Genomic DNA, 14,461 nt, shown 5'->3' with positions numbered 1-14,461 from the left:
TGCACGTGGACGATGCGGTTTAGATGCTGGTGGACTTATTGATGGTCTCTGTAGAGTCTACCAGGGCTGAGACAACCCAGTGTCGTGGACCGTACGTACGCCTGCAATTGGTGCGTGACATATACGAGCGCCGATGCCAAGCAGGTCATTGTACAGCTGCGGCTCGTGCATATCTTCTTCATCTTCTGGATTGCACTCTGTTTACTAACAAGAGTGCAACCAATGTGCATGTTGTGTACTTGGAAGCCCTTCGTGACCTCAGTATGACGGGGAGGTACGCCTGGGGAGTGGCTGCTCTGGTGCATATGTACGACCAGCTGAACGATGCATCTATCAGTCACAGCCGATAGCTTGGCGGTTACATCACACTGCTGCAGGTAACAAATATATTTTTCATTCATTCAGGTTCAACAATGTTCAACTTTAAATTTTGTTAGACTTTCTTTATTAATATTTATCATTATGATGTTACATCTATAGTGCTGGATTTACGAGCACTTTTCCTCAGTCGCGGACTCCACTGTTGATCAGGAATATGACGAGGATTCCCCGCGTGCGTGTAGGTGGATTGCGACAAAGAAGACCGTGAAGAGCATACGTACTTCGGCGTACAGGGAGCGCCTGGACCAACTCTGGATTACGGATGTCTATTGGATCCCGTATAGGGAGCACCAATCGGTTCGGGACTTCCATGTCATATCATGCTATTCCGGTCTCTTGCGCTGGGGGCCTGTTGCTGTTTATTACCGACCAGAGAGGGTCGTGCGGCAGTTTAGATACACGCAGATCATTCCTGCTCCTCCTGTCGATTCATGAGTGTCGTATGATGATATACACGACAGGTGGATGCACTACTCGGATCATATCGTTCCAGCAGGTGAGGTATGCGCTGTGCCAGGTCAGTGTGCCAGTGGCTACATGGATTGGTTCTTCCGCATCTCGCATCCTTTCATGACACCAGGCCACGCATCAGATCCTCTGCCTGATGGTCATGCCCCGCAGCCCCGAGTCGTTCCTTAGGCCCCGCAGACGGATATCCCTCACGTGCCGGAGCCAGGAGCATCGTCGACATCTGTGGAGGAGCCTAGACATGCAGTGGTTAGTAATACTAATAATTTACGTCATTTACCTCAATATTTACATAATAATTTGTGTAATCTGTTTGTTTTGTATTTAACAGGAAGTTTGTGATGACATTGCTGAGAGGTTGGAGCGTCATCTGAGTCTAGGGGTGGTCACACCAAGTTCATCGACACATGAGGTGATCGAAGAATGCCTCAAGATGGACAGGAGTGTGACACAGGACCATCTAGTATATGTTAGGTCTAGACGCAGGCGACGCACGGATCAGGCGTAGTTTATTTACATATTTTATATTGATATTCCATGTATATACATATATTGTACATGAACCCATTTCATTAGTATTGTTGGTTTTATTTATTTTCATTAGTAATGTTAGTTTTATTTATTTTCATTGATTGTGTATTCCATTTGTGTCTATATACACGCGTGTTATTAAAATGGTTTAGTAAACTTAGTTATAGTATATGTAAATTATTATAAATGATCTAGTTAACTTAGTTTACCAACTAATAAAAAGTAATTTTAAATATAACTTTAAATATAATTGAAATAAAGAAGTTGAAAAGGGTGTAGAAAAAAATAAATTAAACAATAAATGGACATCATGAGTAAGGGTCATAGAAAAAAATAAATTAAAAAAATTTATAATTTTGTTCTATCAAATTAAAAAAAAATGTTTTTTTAGATATTTATATAATGTCAATATAAAGATGTGTTCGTTATCTAAAATCCTTATTTTATATAACATACTAATATTTTCAAATTCTCTTATAATTACTATTTTCCCTCTTATACTAATGATCATGTAAAAAAATGTATTCTAAAATAATTAGTATTTTAATTTTTAATATAATATTAATAAATTTTTTTATTTATAATATTTATAATATTAATGATATGATCAATTATAAAAATAAAAAATAAATTAATGATGATAATATTAATTTTATAAAATTATTATTATTTTTAATCTATTTATTGATTTTTATTAATATGTATAAAATAACCTTAAACAATAATTATAATGAGACTAAGTAAGTATTTTAATATCATCTTCTAAAAAAATATATTCTAATATCATCATATGCAATAAATGTTATTTTATATAAAATTAATTATTTATAATAAATCAATATTTATAAATATATTATAATTAATAAAATAAATAAATATATTTAATTATATTATAATTAATAAAATAAATATCTTTAAATGTATAAATTATATTTTAAATTTGTAATAAACAATTACGGATCAAGTTGATCCATAAAAAATAGGTCAGGGGCATTTTTGTCATTTATAAATTTTGCTGGGTGCATCTAATAACAGTCATAAGAGAACTAACATGCATATTCTAATGGCATGTTAATTTTATATTCTATTGATTTTAAAGATGTGTGAATTATTATAAATATTTGATATTTATCTTTAATTCATACATATAAAAAAATCAATGTCATAGAATTCAAATTTGGAATTTAATCAGAGTTAAGTACTTTTTTAAAGATGTGAAAATAGCAGTTGGAGCGCTTGATTTACATTACATCATTCCACCCAATTGTTCTTCATTTTTTTTCTTCCCTCTTTATGTTTATAGTTCTTACTTTCAGCCTATAGGTTTCTTTTTATCTTCCTTTTACTTTCAACTATTTATCTTTTGACCTTAACTAATAAGCTGGAAGAAAACGAAGTAATAGTCATTTCGTAAAAAAAAAAAAAAAGGAGTAATTAGTAACTTGGTTAGGGACATTCTGAATCTAGACTGAATATTGTTGAGTAAAATTAGTAGAAGCTGAGATAATTAGAACTTTGGATATTAGCCACTTAGTATTATAGCTTAATACATCATATATTAAAAAAAATAATTCAGTTGGTTAAATTAGTTAAATAAGATGTGTGAATTGCTATAAATATTTGATATTTATCTTTAATTCATACAGATGTAAAAAATCAATATCTCATGGAATACAAATTTGGAATTTAACGAGAGTTAAATACTTTTTTAAATTGAAAATAGCAGTTGGAGCGCATGATTTACATTACATCATTCCACCCGATTAATCTTCATTTTTTTTCTTCACTCTGTTTTCATTTTCTTACCTTCAGCCGTTATTTTTTGCACGTTATAGGTTTCTTTTTATCTTCCTTTTACTTTCAACTATTTATCTTTTCACCTTAATTCATATTTTAGCATTACATCATTTCTTTTTTACATGTTCATTACATTTCATTTTTTTTAAAAAAGACTGTTCATTACATTTCACTTAACTATTAGTTCATTGATAAATATACCAATTCATTTAAATATGTAGTACTTTAAAACGAAAGTTCGAGTGTCGAATCCACATGAACTTTGACTGTACTGAGAGTTTATGTATATCTAATTTTCAAGCAATTAATGAATTGATTTAAATATTTGTAACATATGATATTAAAAGTATATTTGACACAAAATTAGACTAATAAGCTAGCAAGTGCACGGTTGAGAAAAACAAACACTTCGAATAGTAAAGAGATGGTCGATGCAGAATTACGAGCATGCTAGGGACTTAACATACCAAAACTACTCTTGATGTAATATTAATGATTTTTCTCTATTCAATATTATTTTAATTATCACCTAGATATATATTCGTATACTCTATCCATGATTCCTCTCACGAAAGAATCTAATCTACCTAATTTCACTCCTAATCCCTTAAGAGATGAACTAGATAAATTTTATTATAAACAAATATGCATAAAATAGACTAAATAAGATCATTCTATCCTTAGAGATGAATTATTTGGATGTTATTTTCCAGTTCTTAAGAGATAAACATTTTTCAATGTCTAAACCCTATAACATAACATGAGCATGGATGATCAAACCACAAACATGAAAATAAGCACAGAAAAGAAACAATGAAACTAAAATAACATTAAATAGATAGTAAGAATCATTACATCAAGAGTATTTGATTGCTAAGCTCACAACAATAGGTGATTTAGCCTCTCATTGTCATGAGAGACTTATAAATACAAAAAAGGGGATGAAGGTGGATGAAGAGAATGGGGGAAAATGGAGAAGAAATGAATGGAAAGCTCTCAATGGGTGATTCTTCCTCCAATGGACATGCCCTAGCTTCTTGTTCTGTGGGAAGACTGAATGAATATGTTCCCTCTCCTTTTCCCCCACTTAAAACGCAACACAATCATGTTTTTTTACATTTTGTGCGCTAAACAAGGTTGTGTGCAACACACTAAGTGAGGAGTAAGTAATTACGCACTAATTAGGGTGCATCACATGCTAAGTGTGCCTGCACGTGACACTAGCTTCCCCATACGGCTTCTTCGTGCTAAGCGATGATGAGTGCTCATCGCACGCTAAGCACGCCTGCACGTGACATCTAGCTTTCCCATGTGGCTTCTTCATACTAAGTGAGGGTTGCACGCTGAGCAAGTATAGCGCGTTGAGCAAGACTCTCCAGATCTTCAACTTTCTATCATGTCTTCTTCTGTGTTTCTACAAAAAAAAAATATATACTACCAAAACACTATAAATTTACTAGTTTGAGCATCAACTAGATAAAAAAAACTCAAAAGATGTCAAAATCCTGATGTTTAACACAAAAAGAAGCATAAAAGAAGAAAAAATCAGATAACTTTTGTGTAACTTAATTACAAAATGTACTTATGCATAATAATTATAACTATTATTAATTATCACACCCATTTTAGGTTGAACAAAGAAGATATTGTACAAAGAAGTAGGAGCTTTCCTTTCTTTTAGTACCTGAAGATCGATAACTGAAACAAATTTTTAGCATTACCCTAAAAGTAATACTTCCTATTTTTTCTATTCTTACACTAAATATTTTAATTGTTTAACAAATATTACATTAACATCTCTATTTTTTTAATTACCACACACGGCTAACATATTACTGTACATCAACCTTCATTAATTATTTGAAAAATATTATAGTGTTTTCCTAAAAAAAAAAAAGGTTGTTGGAAACATTAAAATCCCATTGTGTAATTTACTTTAATATTTATCATATCAAGTGGTATATCCTACTAGTCTTGAACTGGATAATAATATTTATTGTATGCGGCAGCGACTAATTTTTTTATTTTATATAAAAAAAGCAATTGACTTTTTGACCTGAAACATAAAATTGTTATTCAAACACTATTTTTATAGCTCCCCATTCATATCTTTTATACACTTTCACATTTTGTTTTTTCTATATTTAAAAATAAAAAATATATATAAAATCACAATGCATGGATAATTTTATTATATTACGGATAAATTACACTTTTGAGATAATATATCTCAAGAGATATATTGACTAAATTACATCATTTTTTCTATATTAAAAAATTAAATTTAAATTTCTTGATAAGTAAAAATATGTTGTGTGTGCGTTAATCTATTTTAATATCTATTAAAGAATCTTTATTGCGGTGATAAGTAACAATACATATGACTTTCAAGGGAATTCTTCTCTCTCTACAACTTTCTATATATATCACCAATAACTAATTGTAAACATCATTCTACTGATTTTGAAACTTTAGAATATTATATAAAAATTTGAACATCCTTATTATTAGCTTTGAGACTTTATCTTCTTTTTAGTACAATGGAAATACCCTTGAGACTTTATCTAAAAAATCTTTAGTTTATCTTATAAAGTCAGTATTAAAGGTTTCAAAACTAATTATCCATAACACAGTGAGTTGCAAAGAGAAAAAAAAAATACTACTAAGACTTATTCACCTTAAATAAAGTATATTAAAATATAGCACATTTTAAACTCTCTATAAAAAATAAAATACGTACATTTTTACAATATTAAGAAAGTAAAATATCTTTTGAGAGAAAACTAAAATTTGCATGCATATGCATTCATAGATGGCAATATAAATTTATTGTACATACAAAATTAATATAACCAATGAACTGTAAATAATGGGGGAAGATCAAAAGAACCCAGAAGTTATAATACTTTTCTAATTAATATCTATAATTACAAATAAAGAAATGTTATATCTTCCTAAATAATTATAAAAATTAAATGATGCAGATTAAAAAATCATAAAAATTATTTTAATCACAACAAAGACAAATTACTAAGTTGAGAGTGGCATATTATATATGTGGGTATTTATGAAGCCAAGTGGCAAAAGGCGTTTAGTTTGTTAGTGGGCATGGACACAAGTATCCCACTTTCTTGAGTTTAAGGTTTCCTGAAAATTTGACCATTTACTTGCCACTCATTTCGCCTCGTCTCTCTCTATTCTTTCTTTTTCATTGATCTGCAATTCTTGTCAAGGTTTCTATGGTTAAGTCTAATTTCCCAGAAATTGAGATAGTTGATGCTAATTCCACAACCCCATTGGACCTTTTTATTCCCATTTTTTGGTAATGGTATGAAATTTTGTTACATTGGCCACCCTCTTTGGATCCAATAGATGCACATGCAAGGCTCATGGAAATTCTTATTTGAGCTTTCAAGCTTTGGAATATATTATCCATTTTTTTTTCTCTTTTCATTTTCAAATTTTCACCAACATTATTAGAAATTTTGATGAGAGGACTAAGTAAAAAGCATACCTATCTATGGAGATTTTGATGCAGATGTTATCGCTTGAGCTTTGTCTTTGGCGATTTCCTTACAAATTTTCTCAGATGGAATGGCAGATCCTGCTAGTTATGGGAGTCTTGAGCGTGATATTGAACAAGTTAGTTTCGCTAAGTTTCCTTTTTTATTTTCCTTAAGTTGTTTTCTAATTTTATTTTTGCTTAAGATGTGTTCTTTCCCCTCTTGTGAATGGTGATCATTTAAATTAAGACATGTTTCTTTTATTCATTCATTTTTGTGTTTGTGTAAAAATAAGGAAAAGTATATATCCATAACTAAGACAAACTAAAATTTTTGGGTCATTATTTTATATAGTACGTTAATCTCAATTAAGATGTTATCACATAATTGGCATTTACGGTAGCTGCAATAGCCAATAGCAGATGCTTCACGACTATTATGACATGATATTGCCCAATTGCAACTAATGTGACCTGCAATCATGGTCTTTTGCAGTTGTGGCAACCACTGAAACCAAAAGGAATTTAAAAATAATTATTGGTAGTTTTCTGTACTAAAAATATGTTTTCCTTGCCTAAAGGTAGTTTGGCTAAGGATAAAATTATCATGTCTTAAACCATTACATGTATTGAACAAAGTGACAATCATAACAAGTAAAAAAAATATTAGTTGAATAATTAAGAATGGAGAAAAAAAAGTGACAAGGTAAACAGTACATGATATGAAATTTGAGTAATATCATTTATTTTTGGTGCATTTTTTAGTAATATTATTTGGCACGATATCAATAACTAGTCAATATTTTAAGAAGAATAAGTTGATCTTAGAAAAATGGCAATTATATTGCACATTTCTTGATTTTTTTATTTAATAATAATTAAAATGGCCTAATTAGTAAAAGTGGCAAGAAAAAATATCATTATTGAAAATATGTTTAGATAAGCCACAGATTTGTTGTTGTTATATTTCATTCAGAATTATGTTGCTTAAATGCATCACTAACTAGGATTTAATGTATGTTTCAACTTTTCCTAAAGGCACTCATTGCCATAAAAAAAGGGACTCAGTTAATAAAATACAGTCGAAAAACCAAGCCAAAAGTTTGCCCATTCAGACTTTCTCTGGTGAGATTTTACTGTTAACTTAAATGAAGTTCCAGTACTAAACATGCTTACTCTAATTTCTAGAGTAGACATGTGTATGATGATTTTGATATCTCTAAATAATTTCATATTTAGTGGAATTAACAGGATGAAACAACACTAATTTGGATTTCTCACAAGAAGGAAAGGAATTTGAAATTATCTTCAGTTTCACGTATTATACCTGGACAAAGAACTGTAAGTTAAATACATATTTTATTCTAGGTGATATTTATGTTCATATATATTAACAATCTTTTTAAAGGTAACTTATATTTTATAGACAATTTCTTTGTAGGTTGTCTTTCGAAGATATTTACAGCCAGAAAAAGATTATCTATCATTTTCACTTGTTTATAATAACGGGGAGCGAACACTTGATTTGGTTAGAAAATACACTAATTAGTATTTCATTCCAATTTCTCAATTTGACACAAATTTTGATTAAAGTTATAATTATATTGTTCTTATATATAGATATGCAAGGACCAAGATGAGGCAGAGGTATGGTTTACAGGCCTTAAGACATTAATTTCTACTGGAAAGCTTAGGCGCATTGGAAGTGAATTATTTAATGTGAGTTTTAGCATGAATCCATTGAATGATCATTTTATCCTTAATTACTCACTATGTATGCGAATCCATATAGTTTATGCTTGTTTTTCCAAAATTTCCAAGGATTAACATTTACCTTATTGCAACTAGAGATTAATTTTTTTTTCTAATTCACAAAATATATGAATCACAAATATAGGTTGTTTCATGCAGTATTAGCAGTAATGTATTCCATGAGCACGTTAATAACTTGGTTATTTTTCAAATTTCAGGATGGTGCTGATTTTATTCCAAACGGTGGTCCTTTTGGTGCAGCACTAGAATTTGCTATAAGCATTTCTCATAACAAGAAGGTCTCTTTTGATTTTGCTTCTCGTGAGCCTTCATTGAATTTGGCAACCACAGATGTGGGGTTAGAGCGACGTGCTAATAATATGCAACCAAGAACAAGCATTGGAGATGGTTTTCGTGTCAGCGTGTCGAGTACACCGAGTGTTTTGAGTACAGGGTCAGGACCAGATGACATAGAATCACTTGGTGATGTTTATATATGGGGAGAGGTTTGGGCAAGTGGGGTTTCACCTGATGGATTTTCCACACAAGCCCCTTCCACAACAGATGTGTTGATTCCTAAGCCATTGGAGTCAAGTGTTGTTCTTGATGTTCAACAGATTGCATCTGGTGTGAGGCACATTGCTTTGGTAACAAGGCAAGGGGAGGTTTTTACTTGGGGAGAAGAATGTGGGGGAAGACTTGGCCATGGAATTGATAGAGATTTCGGTCGCCCTCAACTTGTTGAGTTTTTGGCAGTTACTAGTATGGATTTTGTTGCATGTGGAGAGAATCATACATGTGCTGTTTCTACATATGATGATATTTTCTCATGGGGTGATGGTACATACAATGTTGGACTTCTTGGTCATGGAACTGATGTTAGCCATTGGATACCAAAAAGAATTAGTACCGGTCCTTTAGAAGGGCTTCAAGTTATATCCATTGCATGTGGCACATGGCATTCAGCACTAGCAACTTCTAATGGAAAACTTTTTACCTTCGGTGATGGAACATTTGGAGTTTTAGGCCATGGAAACAGAGAAAGTATTCCATATCCAAAGGAGGTGAAATTTTTAAATGGATCGAAAACCATTAAGGTTGCATGTGGAGTGTGGCACACGGCAGCCATTGTAGAGGTTACTTTTCAATCCAATTCAAACGTTTCATCCAGGAAGCTTTTCACTTGGGGAGATGGCGACAAATATCGTTTAGGACATGGGAACAAGGGAACATACCTTCAACCAACTTGTGTCTCTGCACTTATTAAATATAATTTCCACCAGATAGCATGTGGACACACCATGACTGTTGCCCTCACTACATCTGGTCACGTCTTTACTATGGGAAGCAATGAAAATGGTCAACTAGGAAACCGTTTGGCTGATGAAAAAGTACCTATCCTAGTGCAAGACAAGTTGGTGGGTGAATTTGTTGAGGAAATAGCATGTGGTTCTCATCATGTTGCTGCCTTGACATCAAGAAGTGAACTATATACATGGGGGAAAGGTGCCAATGGGAGATTGGGACATGGAGACATAGAGGATAGAAAATCCCCAACATTAGTAGAATCCTTAAGAGATAGGCATGTAAAGAATATCTCTTGTGGCTCAAACTTTACATCTTGCATATGCATTCATAAATGGGTCTCTGGAGTTGACCAATCTGTTTGCACTGGTTGTAGACAACCATTTGGTTTCACTAGAAAGAGGCATAATTGCTACAATTGTGGATTAGTGCATTGCCATGGTTGTAGTTCAAAAAAGGTATTGAAAGCATCATTGGCTCCAACACCGGGAAAACCTCATCGCGTGTGTGACTCTTGTTATAATAAGCTTAAAGCTGTTGAGGCATGTGCTAGTTCTAATCTTCATAGGAAAATGACCACAACACCTCGCTATTCCATAGATGGTAGGGAAAGATTTGGTCAAGGAGAAGTAAAGTCTTCAAGACTTATTTTGCCTCCTATCACAGAACCAATGAAATTTCATCAGATAATGGCTAATAAGATGGGAAACAAACATGATTATTCTTCCATGTCTCCAACTTCCCAAGTTCCATCACTTTTGCAATTGAATGATATTGCATTTGGTAACTCAATAAGTTCAACTCAAAATGTTTTGAAGTCTGCTATAGCTCCTAGTCCAACACCAACTCCACCTGTCAACCAAAGACCAGCATCTCCTTATTCAAGAAGGGCAAGCCCTCCACGTTCTAGAGCTTCAGGATTTTCTAGAAGTCTTGTTGATAGTTTGAGGAAGACAAATGAACTTTTGAATCAAGAAGTTTCAAAAATGCAAAATCAGGTAAATTTACTACAGTTTCATTAATGTGTGTTATTGATGAATAATTAAACATCATATATATGTCATCGCTTATAAGTTTATGGGTGTTCTTTTCATATAGATTCGAAGTTCGAAGCTAAGAAATGACATGGAAATTCAAAAGCTCCAAAAAACTATCACCGAAGCTACCTCCTTTGCTGTAGAGGAATCCTCTAAGCATAAAGCCATGAAAGAATTTTTTGAGTCTACGGTGGATCAGGTATTTTTGTTTTATATATTTCAAGGTTAATATTTGAACTTGTTAACGTATTAAAATATATTTTCATTGTTTTAATTTTATATGAAATAAAAATATTGTTTGAAATGTTGGACACGTTTTTTACACCAACATTATAAATATTTCTTATTAGTTGTCAAATTAAAAAAAATTATTTTTTTGGATTGAACACTTAAGTGATACTTTTACGCAACTAAAACACTCAAATGACACTTCCGTATGAATGGATACAAGTTAATATTATTAAAATATATATTCAATATTTAGCTTCTAGAAAAGTCAGCTAAAAATAATATAAAATATTAACAAAAATAATTTATCTCATCTTTTTTGTTATCATAAAAAAATATAAAAGATTGATTTAAAAAGATAAATATATCATCAATATTTATATATTTTATTATATGTTATTCATTTTATTAGAATTTTTTATGTGTAAGTGGTGTCCTCATATTTTATATTTAGGCATTAGTTATGTTGGAGGGTTTGTGTTTGTATGGTGTTGGATATATGTGTTAGAGTCCGTATTCATAGTTATTAAATCATTATAAATAAATGGACATGGGAATCTATAATCATTTAGGTGGGAATTATGTTAAGCAACCTATGACAATAAATTTTTTTTCTTGATTTCCTTCTTTAAATAAACAGAATCCTTTATGTTATCTAATTTTCGAGAAAATCAAAATCACAAATAATGTGTTAATTGATTTATAATATTCTTTTCCATTAATAGTTCCATGTGAAAAATAAATATATGGAGATGATTTTAATAGCTTTTGAAAATGCATATCCAAAAGAATGATAATAGAGTAAGTAAGAAAAAGAGAGGAAAAGAGTCGATATTAGAATATGTATTGTGAAATATATAATAAAAGATATGCTTAAATATTTTTAGGTCCATCATAAATTAACAAATTCTTTGAGTTTTTAATAAAATAAAAAATTTATTTTTGGTTCTTGTTATTTTGTTTAGTCCCTCTAATTTGGTCCTTATAAAATTTTCTTCATTTTATATTAGTCTCTTTAAAAAATATGATAGGGATTCAAAATAAAATTCATTAATTTATAATTTATTAGGAATCAAATAAAAAATAGATATATTAGAAGGACAAAAATAAAATAAGAAGGATCAGAAAAAATTTATTAGTAACCCAAAATAAAATTTACTAATTTATTAGAATTCTAAAACATATTTAAGGCTAAAAGATATAATAAAATATATAAACTATTAGTTAAAATACAAATTACAATTTTCTTATCAACTAGTGCAATATGCATGATTGTCAGTGTTGATCGAAAAATAATTAATAACAATATAAAATTTGAGTTGCATTAATAGATATTTACTTTTTTAATAAGCATATACTTGGTAGCACTAATTATATACCTTACATGTGTTTATTTGCTTGTGCTATAAGATCTAAAATCATGTACCTAAATTCTTATAGGAGTAATTCGACAAACAAACTTTTATTGTTCTTTAGATTTTCACTCTTTATCGTGTAATTTAATGGGGTGGGGGTGGGGGACATTAATCAAGGGGAAGTAAAAATAATAAAGATCAATGAGCCAATTAATTAAGATTTCTAGTACATAATCTTAACTTAGTTGACTTATCTTTTGTTTTATATATCCAGATGAAGGAAATGATTGAGAAGTTGCCTCCAGATGTTTTAGATAGTGAAAATTGGAAAATCATGCTTACTCGAGCTGAGGATTTTCTAAAAGAAAAATCAGAATTTGAAACACCATCAAATGTGAAGTCTCAACAACAACATGAACTTAATACACCTAACTCATATAGTAGCTCTTCTAAATTGCAAGAACATGGAATAGAAGAAAATAATGAAACGGTAGGAGTTGACCCATCATCACAAGATGAAGGAAACGTTCAAGTAAGCAATAGCTCATCTTTATCAAACAATGAAGCATCAATGCCTTCACAAAATGATTCAAAATCACAACACTCTTCAAGGCCAGGCAAAGAAGGAGAAATGCAGGTCATGGAACAATTTGAACCTGGGGTACATGTGACTCTAATAGTAAAGCCTGGTGGTGTCAGAATTTTCAAACGAGTCAAATTCAGGTACTACAATTACTTTTGTTGATCCAACCAATTCTTCATTTTTAATTATTATGTCAACTTGCATTGTGATTATGTTTCAAATAGTTGTTATACTACTAAACTTTATAAATTTAACAGTATGTATATCTCAATGTGAGGATATGTATATCCAATTATATGTGGGTATTTGTGACTAAACTAAAATAATAACTACACCTGTACCTAATATATAAATAATAAATATATTGCATGAACTATCAACTAGGTCTTAGATTTGCAAGTAAACCATTAATTGTGTGATTTCCTTTTTAAAAATTAAGTGTGGCATAAGTTTGCATAAACAAATTCCCTATTTTTTGCATCATTGGGTAATATATTTTTAAGTTCTTGGAAAATATTAACAAGTGTTCGTAAATTCTTATATAATTATAAAAAAAATGTTTTTGTGTGATAAGACAATATTATTTTTTAACTAAAATATGTTTTTATCCTTGTACTTTCAATTAAATTTGATTTTAGTCCTTATAGTTTCAAATCGATCAATTTGATCCATATACTTTAAAAATAGGTGGATTTAGTTCTTATTTGATCACTTGATCATCCGCGCGCACGCAGAGACTAAATCCACTTATTTTTTAAAGTATGAGAATTAATTGATCAATTTGAAGCTATGGAAACGAAAACCAAATTTGACCTAAAATTATAAGGACCAAATACATATTTTAATCTCTTTTTTTTTCTTCTCAATTTTTCTTAATGTTTTATTCTTTTTTTCATGTTTCTATATATTCTTTATGTAGTAAACGAAGGTTCCATGAACATCAAGCAGAAGAATGGTGGAGCAAAAATAAAGATAGAGTGCTTAGGAAATATAGTACTCCACAGGCTACAAATTTTGAAGGTATTAGGTCATCTAACACTCTACCACCACCACCTACAGAAGAAAATATTGAGGCAATGTCTTCCTAAACATGAACCCTGTTTACGTAGGCATCATCTTAGTTTGATGAAATGATATATTATAGAAAACATCATTAATCTTTTAAGTGTAGCAAAATATGTATCTAGGTATATTAATTTAAGATTTTTGTAGATTATCAAATTTATGTAAATGATGATAAACAAAATATTTTATCAATATTTTCAAAATGTACAATAGTCACATAAGATATTGAAATAAGTATAATTTTTCATAGATGACCTACCATATTAGGGTATAGATTTGTCTTAATAAATTCAGTTGAATGAAAAAAAAGTGACCCCATTTCTAACAAGTTGATACCCAATCAATAAAAGGCTTATGTATGTGTGTGGAACATCAATAAGTCAAATGCTTAGAATTCAACAACCTCACCTCCAATAAAGAAACTTAACATAACTTGCATACAAAAATGCCCCTTTTA

General features: G+C 30.6%; 1 protein-coding gene and 1 long non-coding RNA gene across 2 annotated transcripts; both read left to right on the top strand.

Annotated features, from left to right (window-relative positions):
* On the top strand, positions 1 to 1,347 carry LOC102660634 (uncharacterized). The gene is made up of 3 exons (XR_001386062.3): positions 1 to 377; positions 481 to 1,098; positions 1,181 to 1,347. It is a non-coding gene; the product is annotated as an uncharacterized lncRNA (long non-coding RNA).
* Positions 1,348 to 6,350: 5,003 nt separating this feature from the next.
* Positions 6,351 to 14,238, top strand: LOC100779684 (PH, RCC1 and FYVE domains-containing protein 1). Its single transcript, XM_041011718.1, has 9 exons — positions 6,351 to 6,819; positions 7,718 to 7,804; positions 7,931 to 8,020; positions 8,121 to 8,207; positions 8,300 to 8,398; positions 8,650 to 10,734; positions 10,835 to 10,972; positions 12,631 to 13,079; positions 13,859 to 14,238. Exons 1-9 carry the CDS (start codon positions 6,772 to 6,774, stop codon positions 14,025 to 14,027), a joined length of 3,252 nt encoding a protein of 1,083 aa, XP_040867652.1. The 5' UTR covers positions 6,351 to 6,771; the 3' UTR covers positions 14,028 to 14,238.
* Positions 14,239 to 14,461: the final 223 nt, after the last annotated feature.

Source organism: Glycine max, chromosome 18 (assembly GCF_000004515.6).
Source record: "Glycine max cultivar Williams 82 chromosome 18, Glycine_max_v4.0, whole genome shotgun sequence".
Classification (NCBI taxonomy): Eukaryota; Viridiplantae; Streptophyta; class Magnoliopsida; order Fabales; family Fabaceae; genus Glycine; species Glycine max.
This window is presented reverse-complemented; position numbering and strand designations above follow the sequence as displayed.

Coding starts and splice junctions, on each gene's coding strand:
- LOC100779684 (XM_041011718.1), top strand. CDS start 6,772: ATGGCAGATCCTGCTAGTTATGGGAGTCTTGAGCGTGATATTGAACAA. Junction 8,208..8,299: donor GGGAGCGAACACTTGATTTG/GTTAGAAAATAC, acceptor TCTTATATATAG/ATATGCAAGGACCAAGATGA. Junction 8,399..8,649: donor TTGGAAGTGAATTATTTAAT/GTGAGTTTTAGC, acceptor TTCAAATTTCAG/GATGGTGCTGATTTTATTCC.